The sequence below is a fragment of the Dermacentor andersoni genome, chromosome 11 (genome assembly GCF_023375885.2).
Source record: "Dermacentor andersoni chromosome 11, qqDerAnde1_hic_scaffold, whole genome shotgun sequence".
NCBI classification, from domain to species: Eukaryota; Metazoa; Arthropoda; class Arachnida; order Ixodida; family Ixodidae; genus Dermacentor; species Dermacentor andersoni.
This window is the reverse complement of record NC_092824.1, coordinates 60672457-60689005: the sequence shown is the minus strand read 5'-3', so window position 1 is coordinate 60689005 and position 16549 is coordinate 60672457. Positions and strand designations below refer to the sequence as shown.

General features: G+C 46.0%; 1 protein-coding gene across 1 annotated transcript in view; it reads right to left on the bottom strand.

The window, feature by feature from the left end:
• The window catches only part of LOC126517517 (receptor-type tyrosine-protein phosphatase T-like), a 146766-nt gene extending 143475 nt beyond the window's left edge, over positions 1–3291 (bottom strand). The window contains exon 1 of the mRNA XM_050167252.3: positions 2468–3291. Coding sequence (XP_050023209.1) covers positions 2468–2516 — 49 coding nt within the window. The 5' untranslated portion in view covers positions 2517–3291. The remainder of the gene's footprint in view (positions 1–2467) is intronic.
• Between the last annotated feature and the right edge of the window lie 13258 nt (positions 3292–16549).

Sequence of the window (16549 nt, the reverse complement as noted above, 5' to 3'; positions counted from 1 at the left end):
GAATCTTAGGCGGAATAGAACCTATGAAGTACACTCGAATATGTCCAGAATCGTACGGTAAGAATTCGTTCATCACCAGTGTTACAAAACAGAAAGCTTACGCCGAACTTCTATTGCTAGATTTGGGTTACGAAGGCGCCTGATCTTGCGTAAGTTATACCATTCTACGCTCGAGTATTCCATCATCAAGACCGCGGAGCTTGTCATCACGCGTCAGACAAAAAAAATGCAGTCTACCCACTTCTTAACTGATGGTCAGTGTTCAAAGCTGACGTACAGTACGTGGAATCTGTTAAAATGTTTATGCCCGTAGCCTAAGCACGAAGCGTGGTATTTGGATTAACAGGATGTACTGGTCTGGCGTAAACAACTGTTTTCATTGTTTCATGGCTATGGGGCTGGCTTCGTTGAAGTCAAACTTATCCTCAGAAGCTCGGCCACGTAAGCTTTTCAGGCTGATTGTGCCATTGAGTAACAGTATCTTTTTTTTTATTCTGCACGCATACTTCTTTTAATGAATGGCCTTCTAGTCGACATCATGCAGTGCTTCATGCCTGGCTACTTTTCGAGACAGAACAACTGAGCAACTAACCTTTCATGCAACACATCATTATTAGCACAAATGAGGCATAATAAACATGTCAACAAATGAAGGATAATGAAATTACATAGCCAATTTTTTTTCTTAAATGGCCTGGGCTACTTCAAAACTTCTCTTCTTCACCTCATGTACCTTCCTAAGCTTTAAGAGAAACGGAAAGGCCAGAGAGAGAGAGAGAGAGAGACAGGAAAAGGAAATACAGGGAGGTTAACCAGAGATTGGCTACCCTGTACCGGGGGAGGGGCAAAGGGATGCGATAGGTGAGAGAGAGAGAGAACAAAATAATTAAAAAGTAAAAGGCCAGTATTCAATGCTTAAACTGTCATGCATGTCTTGCGGCACTATGGCAGAAAAAGGAATGCGTGGCTCAGTGGCTCCCTATTAAAGGCTCAGACGCCGCTGTGCTATTGACGCACAACGAACGACACCATTCAGTTGAATTTGTAGACAGTGAAGAAAATGATAAATGTTGTTCTGAGGGCGCTGGCGTGATCGTGACAAAACTGTAGTACCGATACGGGACGTAAGCGACCCTTATAAAGCAATATCTCTAGCAAGCCCTCACATTCACTTTCCATGTTTCTTCAATCGTTCAAACCCTTCAAAAATAGGGCCGAAGAATATTGTTGCGGAATCAGGGAATAATTACACAAGTAGTTACGTCGGTGCTGTGACCTGACTTTGCAACAGAGTGAGTCAAGAACTGAACTGCAGAATGCTATAGCAACTGTAGTATGTGTAGCCGAGGATAAGTTCTTATTGCAGTATTTTCTGGTCGTCATTAAAGAAAGCATCTGCAGTTGTAATCGTTACCACGCTGCATTAACATGTCCCTGCGTCTTTCCTTGGAATTTTCAACACTTCTCTGCGTTCGTCGTGGGACAAAGATATGAAGGCCTGCAATCTCTCAAAAATTTCATGAAGCTAGATAACAATGGTTCAAATGTTGAGGCACGTGCGCTGCATGTTGAGGATAGAATTGTTCAAGTTTTCGAGTGCCGGCCCGTACTGAGAGAACAAATTTATGCAATAAATCGGACAATCTTCATTTGCACCGAGACCATGGTATGCAGATATACGAAATACAACGCAAATAGACTGGATGCATTGGCTTCAACCATATTCATTTGCACGAATACTTCTTCTGCGGCTGCTGGCGATCTTTCTACTTTCTCCTATTTTATTTGCGCACACCGGACGCTAAACTTGCTTTTCTGGTACGTTTCAAGTAGCATAAGAGCCTCACAAACACGCTTTTCCCATGACAAAGCTGCAGAGCAAACATTTTTTCTCAGTAATAGCTTCACAAGTGCTCGGCGGAAGCAAGAAACAATCGAACTTTCAAAACGAAGCCATCCGACTATTTCTTGCATGAGAAAGTTGGTGTAGATAGAAAGAAAAAAAAAATATAAACTGTAACTAAATTATCTGCAATTCGTAGTATCCTATCTGGCGGACAACTACCAAAATAAGCAGTGACACAGTGATATGAAAATGAAAGGTGGAGCCGGCTTCGAACCTGTCAACATGGACGCGTGGCATCACCAATTTCAATCTGTCGTCGTTCACAACGCTCGTCTGCCGCTTTGATGTGCTGCGGCAAGCGAAGTCAGGTTTATACATCTAGCATGATGAATTCCGCGAGCTTTTGAAAACTGCGCTATTGAACCGACTTTATTCTTTATTTCTATAGCTTAAGCTGCAACCACCTGCCATTTGTCATTACTCCAACTCGATAAAATCATCTTCCCGAAATTTTCTGCCCCTGGCTTTCTACTTCCGCGACTAAACTGTCCTACTAAGCATGCGACAAAGCTTTACACTCATCAGCAGAAAGTGCTCAAGGATGCCAGTGGAACAGCTCACCCGTGACGTAGGCACCCAAAAGTATCAGGACAACGCCCGGAGAGAACATCACGCTTGATGCACGAGGCACATCCTAATCCTGCTCACTACTGGTCTTGCGTTCCTGCCACTCAACGGGCTTAGCCGAAGATACACTGGCCAAGAAAAAGGAACGGAGTCTGGGAGGCGCACATCCACAACGCGCAGAACCGCACGACGCGCAGGGAGGAACCGCAAGACACGCTTTTCTCGCTGTCCTGGGCAGGAAGGAGGTGCTCGCTCAGGAAGCTGGTCCTTCTGGATCTTCCCGCCACAAGACGACGAGACAATGGCCGACTCGCTGGCTGCTATCTGTTGCTCCAGTTGCGCCGGGCGTCCCACACTGGCGCTCTCGGGCACAGCGCAGACAGACACACAGACAAACAGACACCGGCGTCACCCTCACCCGGGGTGTCGCTGGATGAGCTAGAAGAGGTCCGCGATGAGCTGTAATTGCCCTAACTGCCCCGGGGGCGGGGGCGAGAGCCGTCGCCGCGGTTCTTAAGCTCTTCGTCGGCGCTCTCGGGGTCGACCCTTGCCGCTCGCACGACTACACGCGGGGCTAACTCAAGAGAAGGGGGAAGGAGGGGGGAACGGGGTCCCCGCGAGCAGTCCTCGCGCCTCGGCGGCGTGTCCGTAACACGCCCGGCTTTGAGCGGACCAGCTACTACGTGGACTCTCGATGCTGTGCTCCCCGGCAAGCTCGCGGGCTGCGGTTTCCCGGAGAGACAGATAGCTCGGCGCCCGGCCTGTCTCCGGAGCGGAAATGACGTCACCAAACGCCGCTGCCACTCGTTGCCCCCACGTCCTGCGGACCCGCGCAGCGCGGGGCACGCGAGAAGTAGGCAGAATCGTCGCGCTTCCTGGATTCCGTGCTGTGTGGCGGGACGCCGCACGTGTCGCTTGGGCGGACAGTCATAACAAGGATGGGGTTACCGGTGGTTTCGGTCCCAGTTGCGGCCTCGACGGAGAAGTTTTTACTCTGCTTATGCCGGCCTCAGTGATAGCGTGCGGAGGATGTGAAACTGGTTAGAGGACTTTCCTATCAGTTGGTATAAAAACCTATTTTTACTGCGCAGCCAGTATACGGTTATCTTGTACGAAAGACTGTATAACAAAACTGACATGAATATCAGTCGCTTACGTAGCGTTTGGCGCATGTAGTTTCAAAGAAATAATGAGTTACAGAAGGATATACGCCCACACCACGCGTATTACCCACTGTCTGAGATGAAGCAGGCACAATGTGATCTAACTTTATGTGCGGCGAGTAATTTGGTAATGTTATAAGTTAGCCCATTGGTGGCCATTGAAAAGGCAGTGCACTGCCTTAAAAGACGGTTTAAAGAATAGTTCGACCAACTTTAGAAGAGGGAAGTGGAGGATAGTGTGCTGGTTTCTTCCTTACACACTAGTTCGTTACGCCTTGACGTCTCAATCAGGGTTGCCTCACACTGCCGGTCATGAGCCTTTTCCGGGTCTTATGGAGGGTCGAACATCATAATCATATATATATATATATATTCCTGTGTCGCCACAAAAGAGGTTTACGAACACGGCGTGTCAACTAACTGCAATCAGTTTTGTCTCACCAAAACTACTAAATAGGGCTTTGGCAGATACTTTTATCGAATAAGTAGGTACATATTTCTGATTGAAATGCATGAATAAATCAGTATTTTTAATCAAATGAAAACGTGAATGAATCTGCGTCATTGTAGTACGTTTCTTAGCAGGCATATGCAAATGGGGAAGTGGGGCTCACGGTAGGTTTCTTCCTACTAAAAGGGGGTCACGTACAGGAAAAGTTTGAGAAACACTGGTTCTCATGGGTCGCCTGTTCACACGATGTATGAACAAAACGGGGCCCGCAAGGCGACACGAATGACGCGGAAATGACGCTTTCCTCTCTTCCTCGCCCTCTTGCGTGCCTTGTTCGGGGCAGGTCCATCTGACAGAAAGCTATACCATGCAGCCCACCATACTGTCCTCCTGAACGCACATTGGTCGGAATTTCCGGAGTCCTCCACTACGGCGGGCCTCATAATCAGAAAGTGGTTTTTGCACGTAAAACCCCCATAATTTTAAGATGTCCTCCCATGTTTCGGCTTCTCTGAAAGAAGCGCAAATGTGCAAGGTTCTGTGCAGAAGCCGCACCCGCAGGTGGAAGTACAGTGGAGGTCCTGAGAGCCCGATTGCGGGCCAGCCAGCTGCCATCGGATGGGCCACCGCCGGCTGCATGCCAATCCGGAGCCCTCCGTGGGCCGTTGTTTGGTGGGCCCCTGGTCGAGATGCAGTGGTCGGGGGGGGGGGGGGGGGGGCACTCTGTCACGTTTTCCGCCCCTGAGTATTTTCCCGCCTTCTCATCCATGCTTACGCAATCTCATAGTCTTCCATATGTAGTACATGCTACAACGCTATACACTTTCAAAACAATTCGCGACAACTTTCACTGTTTCAATGTTTTCGCCGCTTCTGCGGTAAGCTAGTTTAGTTCTGAAGTCAAATAGTTACTTAGCTTTTTAATGCGAAAGAATCATATGTCCCACGAGGCAGAAAACCCGGCGCTATCAAGCGATGGTACCAAAAACGGCCCACCGCGCAAAGAGCAAAAGCACGCACAAATGCTCGGATTGACCTCAAGTTTCTCAGGAACGTTCTTGTGGACTAAGTGAACTAACGGCTTTGAAAAGAAAATTTGGTATATTTAGGTCTGGGTAGCTAACCAAACTGGGTCTCCGGGGGGGTGAGACGAGTACGCCTTTCCGACGCCACGGTGGCTCCACGGTACTGGCTCACTAAAGGTGTGCCTACAGCGTGCGTCATTACAAACGTCACGTCGCGGCCTCCTCGCTGTGGCGTTAGAGTGGGTTAAGCTGGATTAAGGTTGGTACAAATTAGAGCACGGGTTATTAAGGGTGATTGATGTAGAGTTGTTGAAGACATCACGTATTACGATTACGTGATAATTGGAAGTGGAATTGACTCCGATATGCTCATGTATGACGTCACGTTGTCACGTCCAGCCCCCTCACGCCATGGGCTACCATTGTTCCGCGTGCCTCACGTAAGCGTGCTTAAGGGACTGTCCCTTTTTTTTTTATTTGTGCAGCTACGGTGTTGTCTTAGCCGAGACGGCTTCGCCATTTTAGACATCCAGACTTGGCGGGTAAAAAAACGACGACTAACCAAGCTGTGTCTAGGCGGTGCATCCGGGATGTTTCCGAAGAGGGCTACAGCGTTAGTTCCTTGTCCCGCTGCGTCGAGTGGCAGCGGACCGATCCCCTTGCGGCCGGAAGTCAAGGCCAGGGTGCCAGAGCGATACGCAGTTCAAACGGAACTTGCCGAGCAATTCTGCAACGCGTGTGACGGGTTGGGTCGCGTTTCGTTTTTGCTTATTTGCTCGCTGGAAGCTGCGCATGACGCAGTCGAGGAATGCAAGCAGCGAGTAACAAGCAGCGAAAACGCATCTGAACCGAGTATACTTTGTAGACGTGCAGGTTATCTAACTGCCTTAGCTTCTACGCACTTAGACTACATCTAGACCCTTTAAACTAAATTTAGTCAGTCCTGCGGCAATCGCTCATAAATAAAAGCCACAGTGGTGCTTTCCGTTCGTAACGGTAACCTATATTTGTCAGCGCTTATTAGGCATCGTGTCGGTTCTGATAATGTTCGCTTTCATTCAAGCAGTTTCTGCGAGATATTTGCAAAACTACAAGAAGCGATGCAAGTTAGCGACAAACATCGCGAAAAGTGCACGAATGCCGAACGTCCTGGAATAACATTTCAACGGCATTCTGTCGGCTGCGCATAACACAGGAAACCAGTAATAAAGACAATGTTGATTTTGGGCTTCTTGATAACTCTTGCTAAAGATTAACTGCACAAGGATAAAGACAGCGTATACCGAAGTTCGGTATACGCTATCGGTATACGTAAGCGGTTCGGTATACCTGAGCGTACACCGCACCACTTATTTAAAGTGATTCGGTATACGCTCAGGGTCAGTGGCATCGCATCAGTGACTGCACATGTAGTCGTTCCACGTATGAGCATGACGAAGGAAATGCCACTGCACCACATAAAGGTAAAATATTTTTAAATATGGCCTAGTGCGAGATTGGCATGAGCACTAGTGTTAATTGCGACCTTCCCGCTGTTATTTGCAGTGCGCCTTCGTTTTAGAATGCAAATTACCTTTAACTATGCTCTTGAGCAAGAGGTACAGGGGGCCGATAATTTCTCAGAATTCCATAGAATTCTTGTTCCCAGTCAAGTAATGTCGAGGATACTGTAATGCATTTCTTGAAATACTTCGAGGCGTGGCGATCAAGCAAAAATCACTAGTGCGAGAAATATCTCCGAGAAAGCTAAGCCATTGTCAATCTACAGGTAATTAGCATATGAGATTATTGCTTCCAAAGGTTGCCTCACAGCACGCAACCTCTCAACTATGCTTTTGCATTGTTGCACAGCATGTTGCGCATTTACTTTTACGTAATTACTTTTACTTATCTTTACTAAATTGCTTTTCGCTTTTGCTTAATTTAAAGGGAACGTCTACCGCTTTTCAAGAAGCTTCTATTTTGCGGTGCAATCAGCCTACCATTCGAAGTGTCTAAACGTGTAGTGGCTTCCCTAGATAGCGAGTGCAAAGACAGGATTTTCCGATCTGCGTGGTCTCTTCTTTAAAGAACTGTCCACGAATGCTGATGGCACTGATCACGGGACGCGATGTCAATCTCTGAGGCGATGCGGCAATGCACCGATCCGTTCGCCATGACTGTTCATTTGCACGAGGCGGCGCAACTTTTCGACACGCGCTGTAGCTGGAAGCGAAAGAATCACCATCTTACACAAAGTTAGCAGCAGAGCATAAAAAAGAATTTCAAGCAATACCATGTTGTACACAAGCAACATAACCACGCCGGCGCGCCTTTTTTTTTTTTTTTTGGTTACATGATAATATACGAGCTGGTTGCACAGTTTCACCGTCTGGCGGCGCCACGTGTCGTTTTTGCGCCGCATTTAGGGCGAAATTCGAAATGTGTTTCTTTCCTTTTGAGGTACAAGCATGTTCATTTCCGCCAATATGACAAAAAAAATTTTCGTCATTCCCGCCACAAGCTAAAAAAAGTTGAAGGACGTTTGAGCTTCGCCTCTAAGAGTGGAACGCGATATCATTCAAAGATCCCCGATTGCTTCTCGGCTTCCCGGAAACTTCAGCTCATGCAACCGTAACGTTCTCTGGGAAACACTGGCAGCGGACGGTATGCACGAAGGCGAGCTTTGTGGTTCTTCTTGTGGTAGTATGCAAGGAACTGAGGGGGCGCCGCGCCGCTCCTACTGATACAGACCGCAAACGGCAGCTGCAAAGCGCTATCGCTTTAAAACGGGTTTGTGTGTGATTTTCCGCGTAACAGAATTATGTTTCCTCGTATATTCAGATTACAATCCGACGCTGTCTTGTCCGTATGTTATGTGCAAGTCGTACTTTACGATTTTGTAACGTATTTTAACTTGAGGAATTCAATTACTTCTGTCATTTCCTTGTGCCACATGGAGGGCCTGCGTGGTTGGGTATGCATAGTTCAAAATTATATTTACCTAAGCGACGTCCGACACTGGACGCCGGATCTTCTATGGCACGAGGTAAAACACGTTCCGAGTGAATGGCAGTTCCAATAACTCTGGGGTCTCGCGTGCCCCGAAGCTGCATAATGGGCTATGAGCGGCGCCATATTGCGGGGCTCCGAAATATTTTGACCACTTGGGCTTCCTTAGCGTGCACCTCGACATGGTTCTTGTGCATTCTTCTTACAGGTACAGCTTTCTTTAGGTCTTTTGCACCATTTTGAGCTTGTACGCGAGTTCTTGTCAGTTTATGTGGTCTTCAAGGCGACTCTGACGCCTTGACACGTGCTTAAGAGCGGACCACAGGGTGCAGCTAGGTATCACTTGGGGCGTTTACGAAACGAGGCGCTTTTGTCTTTTCAATAGGTATATTGTGATAACCTTGAACAATATCTACTTATAGAATAAAAGCTTTACTACCCTTTGCAGTGCAAGTTCTTTCTCTTGGATATCATAAAACGAACACAGCGGTTTATTTCCGGCTATTCAGAAGGGTACAAATGACACGCGTGATGGAAAACGCACTCTTGGTAAAGTTGTCATATCTTTTGAATTTTGTTTAATTATTTGAAAACGTCTGTTGATTTCTCTTGTTGGTAATGCCCACCTCTTCCAATATTCTAGCATAGGTACAAGAATTACGCTATCTCAGACAGGTGATTCATCAAATACTCCGGAAGGCTTAAAAAATGATCACCCCGCAAACCCGGCGCTGCTGCTCCTTTCCACAAGATTGATTGAGTATGGGGGCCTAGCATGGGTAACTCGGGCCCTCCCTCACCCCCTGCCCCTCTTTACCGTTGACAGGCTTCTGTCGCCTACATTTGTGGCTGCTTTTGAGATCTCTAACTTTGGGATTGTAAATTTTTGTTCAGTCGGCTAAAAGCTCGCATTGTTTAGTTGGCGCAAGCCTTCTCGGCTTTTTATTATTTACATTTTCGCTCAAGGCAGTGAGTATTGCTAATAGGGTCAAAGGCACACTAGCTTTGCCGTCCGTGGTTTACTCATGCCTATCTTTCATTGCGATAGCGGTTGTAAGCACCCTTCAAGCAATTGTGCGCTGTCGCCTTGATGTCCAAAATGAAATCAAAGTTCGAGGAGAATCGGGTGCCAGTGCGCTGTAAGCTGCTTGTGCAAGGCAAGGCATTGAAGGGTGAGCCAAAAATAGAGTAGGATGTGTGGGCTGGGAAAGAAAAATCGAAGTACTCGGCTCTTTCTTACTCTAATTTTTTTCAGCGCGTATAAAACGGTAAAACATTAACAAGAGGCCAACATTTACGCGATAAAATCGAGTGCATTAATGTAAATTATGAAAAAGTTGGGTTGGTTACACTTTGTGACACACGACCATCGCCCCAATTGTTTATATTACGCTTCTCGTATACCGCCCTCAAGATTAAAGCTTCGCGTAGGCTATCTGGTTCAACACTTTCGATGGATGAATGTTACGGCGAAGCTTCTTAGGAGGTTAGCGGGGCGGCTATTGTGCGGCGGCTTCTATGCGACTCCATGTGCGATGCCGTGGTCAATATCAAATGTATATTAAACGCAACGGTATAGAGCACCGAAATTGGTTTGTGACTAATGATCAATCATTTTGAAATTAAATGTGGTCTGCGCATATCGCATTCGGAAAACCAACTCATATACGTGGTTCTTTCTTTTAACAATTAATGATGGGTACATAACTTTAAGCGCACCAGCATACACAGACAAAAAAAAAGTAACAGAAATAAACAATGAAGAAGTCAATGAAGCACGGCCCTGTCTGCTTTGTTTTCTTTTAACTGTGTGCTGCTGCCGCTTCTCTTCAAGTTCTGTCCATTGTGAACACCGACCAACTATAGCCTGTCTCGCCATCTTGTGGTTGTTGTTTCTTAACAGTAACCCTTAATTTGTGCTTGTCAAGTCGCCTCATGTGGTCCATAGAACAGAAGAAAAAAGCTCAACTAACTCAGCCTCACTAGCTAGTTACATTTTTTGCTACAGCTCACTCTGACTTAATGTCATCGAAACTATACTCAGCCGGGCCCTTACTGGGACTCAGTCTGTACCAAAATTCTAGTCAGATGAGCTCATTCAGCCACATACTCATGGGTCAGTCGTATTCGGAGGGAATGTAAGTGAGTCGACTTGTGAGCAACTTATGCTGATCTAGACTTACATCCAGTTCCCGTTTGAGGTCGGCTAGGAGCTTGTACGACTGACAACGGTGAAAGCTGACAGCGTAGCGCTGCGACGCCGTCTGCACGCGGGCCGTCAGTAAACGCAGCAGCTGCGTTCGAGTGAGGCCGTAAACAAGAATGCAGAGCCTATAGTACTTCAAAAGGCTTGAGGACTAGTTTATGAAAGCTTCACTCTCTTTGTTTTACACCACACCCACGCGCGCGCGCACACACACACACGCACACGCACACGCACACGCACACGCACACGCACACGCACACACGCACACGCACACACGCACACACATTGCTGATCTCGCAAACTGTTGCGGCTGACTGTACAATGAGTAACTGCTCCTGTTTGTTTCCATCTCTCCATTCTGCGTCGCCCTCACAGTAATGCACAACTGGGCAATGTAGGTTTCCAAATAAATAAATAAATAAGCAAATAAATAAACCCCGCTGATAATGAACTGTTCAATGCTGCAAATTTGCTCCTATAACTCCGAATTCTTGGGCCACTTTGATTTAACAAGAGCGCACTGTCCTTAGAACTGTTTTGCTGTACAGCTTTCCTCCTCTGCCGCTTGATTCAATGCCAAAGTTGGCTTGCCCTCCATTGTGGCCGTCCAATAGGATTTTTCTGTATCACTTATGTTTTTGTTTTGCATACTTTCTCTCCCGCCCTTCGGCAGAATCATCTGCTGTCTTCACATTCTGAATTAGATTGGAGTGTTGCGCATATACACTACCGTCATAAGCCAATCAAATTCTGAAGCTGAGCAGCGGACAGTTTCCTCGTCTCCTTTTACAAATATGTGCACAACTCCGTCAGACAGAAAACGTTCTTAAAGCGTTTTAATGCTAGGTGATAGTAATTTGGCATTTATTTTTATTCCTTTGCTCAAGGTGTATTGACTAGTTCGTGCTTACCTATCACTTACGGTTCTAGCACCTTCTGACCTTTTTTCCCATTATTGCATAGGAAAATGGTTCTATCCTACGTTATTGTGACAAGTATTGTCTTTTTACATACTGCAGAAAGATCGACGCTGTATATATTCGTCTTAACTGAGCTTTTCATAAACATTTGAAGTGTAAGTTCTCGTGAGTCATCACCAGAAACGTACCGGAAGACGTCATCAAAATTTTTTCGAGAATCCTGGCTGGAAGAGAGAGGAAAATTAAAAAAAATAAATATAATTATGAGTTATAACTTTCTGAACATGCACAAGTGCAGTGGTATATGTTTAACGCTTAGTGGAGCACTCTGTGATAAATTTTACCACTTAGGTTCCTGTAACATGCACCCAAATCTGTCTTGCATTCCTTTTTATCGTGAATTCTTGCCACTGTGGCCGGATATCTAATCGACGATGTCACGCAGTTGGCATATTTCAGGAAAACGCACGAATACGTTGAAATGTTATTGAAGTACTGACCGCCTGCGCAAGAGCTCAGGATATTTCTGCGCTATAAGTTGTTAAAACAAACTTTCCTACGTAGATATGTAACAGTGTGTGACCGCAGCCCATTGTCGAAATGAACGATGATGATCAGTTAGTATTATCAATGTTTGTGAGAATGATACGATAAGATTACACCTTTATCTCCAGAACTAGAAAATACCCGAGGTTCCTCGGCGACCCGCGAGAAGGTGTAGTAATGCCCGACATAGCGCCCATTCATTTCTTATTCACATTCGAGTCATGCCACTGTCGAAGCAAATTGCGCAACGTCAGTGCTACAGAATTGTCAAGAACAGGCGTAAAACGTGTCACTTTAATATTGCTTCGCGAATAAGAGCGACGAAACAATTTTATAGCTGAGAACAGGTTTCCTAAGCACACCTGAAACGTCGCGCCCTCTATGGTTGCTCTTCGTAAGCTATTCGTCAACCCAACATCTCTATTGGTAGAGGTCACTACGCGGCCACTGATACCGTGCACCATCTCTTAAAGGCGTTCTAGGAGATGTCATGCTCACATGATAAATTCGCCATATGATGGCACCACGCTGCTCGTGTTTTCACAATTCCTAGCCATATTCTCTAGGATATTTCCGTAGGTATCAATTCGCAAGTTGTGCCGTGAGGATCTCCTATCCGCACGCCTGTTTTGAGAGGCCCCAAATGAAGAAGCGCTAGATATGTTTTTCTGCTTCCGCACTCCGCCTAAAGTTTAGGTGCGCCCGTTGTCGTATAGAGGAGCCTAGTGGAGGAGCCTAGAATAGGAGCCTTCATTTGCAATACGAGTGATGTAAGTGCATGACCATTCCGTCTTCGCAAACGCTTCCTTGAAAAGAAATGGCGGATTTGTGCTTGTGAAAATCACGGCCTCATTACGAGGCACGCTGTAGTTGCGCACTCTAGACTACTTTTCACCTCCTGTGAAGGTATTCTGTACGAGTCCACCTAGTGGACAATCTCCATTTCGTCTGCTGTTCTGATTGGCTGGGCTGGGCTGCGCGTCCGCAGCAGCAAGGAGCCACAGCCAATCGGCACTTCATCAGCAGACGACATGACTGTGTCCTGGTGTCTATTAACGTGCAGCCATGTACGATACACGCGCGCTTTTGCATTGTGCCTCCAATGGAATACAGCCGCCACGCCACGGATCGAACTCGCGCCATAGGGATCAGCAGCGCAACTACGTAGCCACTGAACTAAGGCGTAGAGTAAGACACCCTTCGAAAGTTCGTTATACAGGGCTCTTCGAAGAGGACAGTACTTTGAATTGGCGACTGTACTTCGCTGAGGAGCATTATTGGATCATTATTAACGTATTCCCAGAAAGTCGTATAAGAGCCATTAGAGGATTTCAAATGAAATAGATATGTGTGAGAAGCGCAGCCCATTCATTGCTTGATTACAGTAGCGCGGATAAAGTAAATTGGTGATTGTAATTGTTTAAAAGCTTCACAGAAAAGATAAAGGAATAACCTGCTCTAGATACACCAGCTCTAACCACTAGCTAACGACTGCTCTCGTCTCAATAAATTGGTTACAACGCCTGTAAACATTCTTTCCCTGCCGTTTGCCATAAAAGTCACCCTTGCAAAGTTCGTTTACACGGCTGTTCGAAGAAGACAGTACTCTGAATTGGCGACCATACTTCACTGAGGAGCATTATAGGAGCACTAATAACGTATTCCCAGAAAGTCGTATAAGAGTCATTAGAAGAATTCAAAATAAATATGTGTGCGAAGCACAGCCCATTCATTGCTTGATTACAGTATCGCTGATAAAGTAAAGTTGTGATTGTAATTGCTCAAAAGAGTTACATAAAAGATAAAGAAATATTATTCTCTAGATAGACCAGCTCTAACCATTAGCTAATGATTGCTCTCGTCTCAATAAATTGATTACAACGTCTGTAAACGTTTTTTCCCCGCCGTTTACCATAAATGTGACCTAGGAAGCCACCTCTCGAGCCTGTGATATTGGCCCGCGAACGTTTTTTTATTTTTTTCGGGGGGGAGGGGGGGTGAGGGAGTAGCCATGTTTGAACAGAAGTCATCACTGGGGGCAAGATGTACTTACGGTATCCGGATATGCCTGAGGGCTGACACGCATTCTCTTAAGAAAATCCTTGTCTAATCATATTGCAATCTGTGTATCACGGTACAAGTATAACAGTGGAAGCACTTGAACCGGGGTTGCTGTTTCCGACTACCAATGACAGTGCTCGACACTGTTGCTATGATTTGAGCGTTCCTTGTTTTTTTTTCGGCACAAGTCGTCCCAATATAGAGGTAAATTCATAATACGCATTTTCGGCAATGTTCGGTTCTTTCGCATCACTGTCACTTTTAATAGTCATGTAATGTTTGAATAATCCCAAAGTCAACATGATTACATCAAAGATTTTTCAATAACTTGGCACAGTTATTCTTTTTGTAGGCGTGATAGAGCGACCACTTTGACAGCGTTATGCATGATAGCCGGCCTGGACCACCTTAGCGAGCTTGAGGAACATCCAGCTTTTGTGATTCCCGGCGAATATAATGCATTTGCTTAAGAGCAAGCGATGAAAAACAGTTTTGACAGTGTCCTCTCTAGATGTCGTTCCAGTATGTTCAGTCTTTTTTTTTTTTGTTGCTTACAACGCAGTAGCTATGAGACGTGTGCTAACAATCTACAAAAGCGTCCTATGATCATTATGCAGAGTCAGGTCCGCCTGATCCTTACTTGCAAGCGTCACACAATTTATGCTATGCCCCCTACTAAACGATATGCATCGATGCTTTGCAGACGACTTTGAACTTCCTCTTGAGCAGACACGGCAGCCCCCCTGGCTACACGGAGGCCTCCAGTGTGCTAGAGACCTTAAGATATTCACCAAGTCGGTTAGAGCCATCGACTTATACGAGAGGCTCGGAAATAGGAAGGCATATGTTTGCATACTACAAAGCGACGTCTTTTCAACGACGCATAATTTCTTCCTTACGTGCGCGCTGATACAAAAACAATTTCCAATATATGCGCATTCATGCATGGTATTGCAGTTCAAGTACGGTCCTCGAGAAAAGGAGAAATCGACCTCAGCGCTATGCAAACACGCAGGAGGCATTTTGTTCTACTAGTAGTACTGTGCAGCGCTCTGAATAGTGACCTTTGAGAGAGCGTGTCCGTTGAGAGGCATAGTCACCAGGGTGCCTAGAGAAATTGACTTCTCGCATAGTTTTGTTACCTATCCAACAGGCTAGAAGCCTGATTAAACATCTTTTCGAAGTATCTATGCTAATAGTGCTGTATCGTAGCCGATACAACTGTCTATTTAGCTCTTCGGGCGGTATTTAAGCGCAATACATGGTTCCCAATCTGGCCGTCGACATTTATGTAAGCAGTAGCAGTGGAAGTAAGAATTTGGGGAGAACTGAAACGCGAAAAGGGCGTTTCAAAACGTTTTGCTGTCGAATTTTTCAAACGTTCATGAAGTCGTTGACATAGTGAACTCATTGATAACATCCGGTGCTTACAGAACAAGATGACATGCGCCGGGGCATTTCGGTTTGGCGTATCCACTGAAACAAACTTATCTAAAGAAAAGTTGCGGGGGCCGAAATTATCCAGCACCGGAGAAAAGAAATTGGTGCTCGAATTGCATAGAACATTGTCGTTCTACATAGCCTCTGTGCTCAGCCGACATACAACCCATGCAAAACCTCCACGATGTCTCGCTGAAGTTTCTCCCTATTTTTGTGTGTGCAGCAAGGCCTGTATGTGTGCTTGTGCGTATGCGTGTTTACAGGGTACATTTCACAGCGTCTCACTTGTTCAAAGTGGTTCGGTATACGCTCAGGGTAAATGGCATCGCATCAGTGACTGTATATGCAGTCGTTCGTCGTATGAGCATGACGAAGCAAATGCCACTATACCACATACAGATAAAATAGTTGCATTGCTACCATATACTAAACTTTTTCAATACATTTGAACTCCTCTCTGAAGTGCACTTCTTTCCCGTACGATAAACTGGAAGACGTGCATCACGATATGGAGACATAACGACCATCAGGAGCTGAAGAGACGTTAAAGAAAGGAAAAAAAAACTTATTTGAAAAGATACGGTGAAATAGGCCTCAGTTAAAGAGCCTTCTAGCTTACTAGTCTGCTCAACTGGAACATGAGAAGGGAAAAACAGGCGTGTAAGGTGTTTAGAAGGGCATCACGATGGATTTGTGATCGGATGGGCGCGTTGACCGCAGAATCTGAGCCCATGTTGCTGAGGAATTCAAGCAGGAGCTAGACGGCTTTCCTCGCTTATATATACAAGTGTCCGGCCAAAAACCTTGTTCTTATTATCTTGTTCACGACTAGCGCCTCCAAAATTCTGCCACTGTCAGTGGTATAGGGCGAGCGACTTGTATGTAGTCCCGGCACCTCGCGCAAATCCAAGGGGCGTGTCCGTGCATGGAATATCGTGCGTATGTCATCATGAATTGTGTTGCTTATATACGCAGGCTGTAGGGTCGCTCAACGGAATAATGGCGCGAAGAAACAACGTGGATCGGACAGGCGCGCTCAATGAGCGTCTGTCCTGTCCGCATCGTTCTTTCGTCACTATCTCGATGAGGTTAAAGAACTCCTCCGAAAATTTAGTTCCAGGGTGCTGTGTGTTCGGGAAACACACCTAAAGCGCGCGCAAACAAGCATTCTCTAATAATATGCTATTCTCGTAAATACCGCGATGACAGGGTCGTATCATTCGGTTCTGTGGCTGTCATAGTCGACAGAGGTGCCGCCTGCCGGGAACTATCA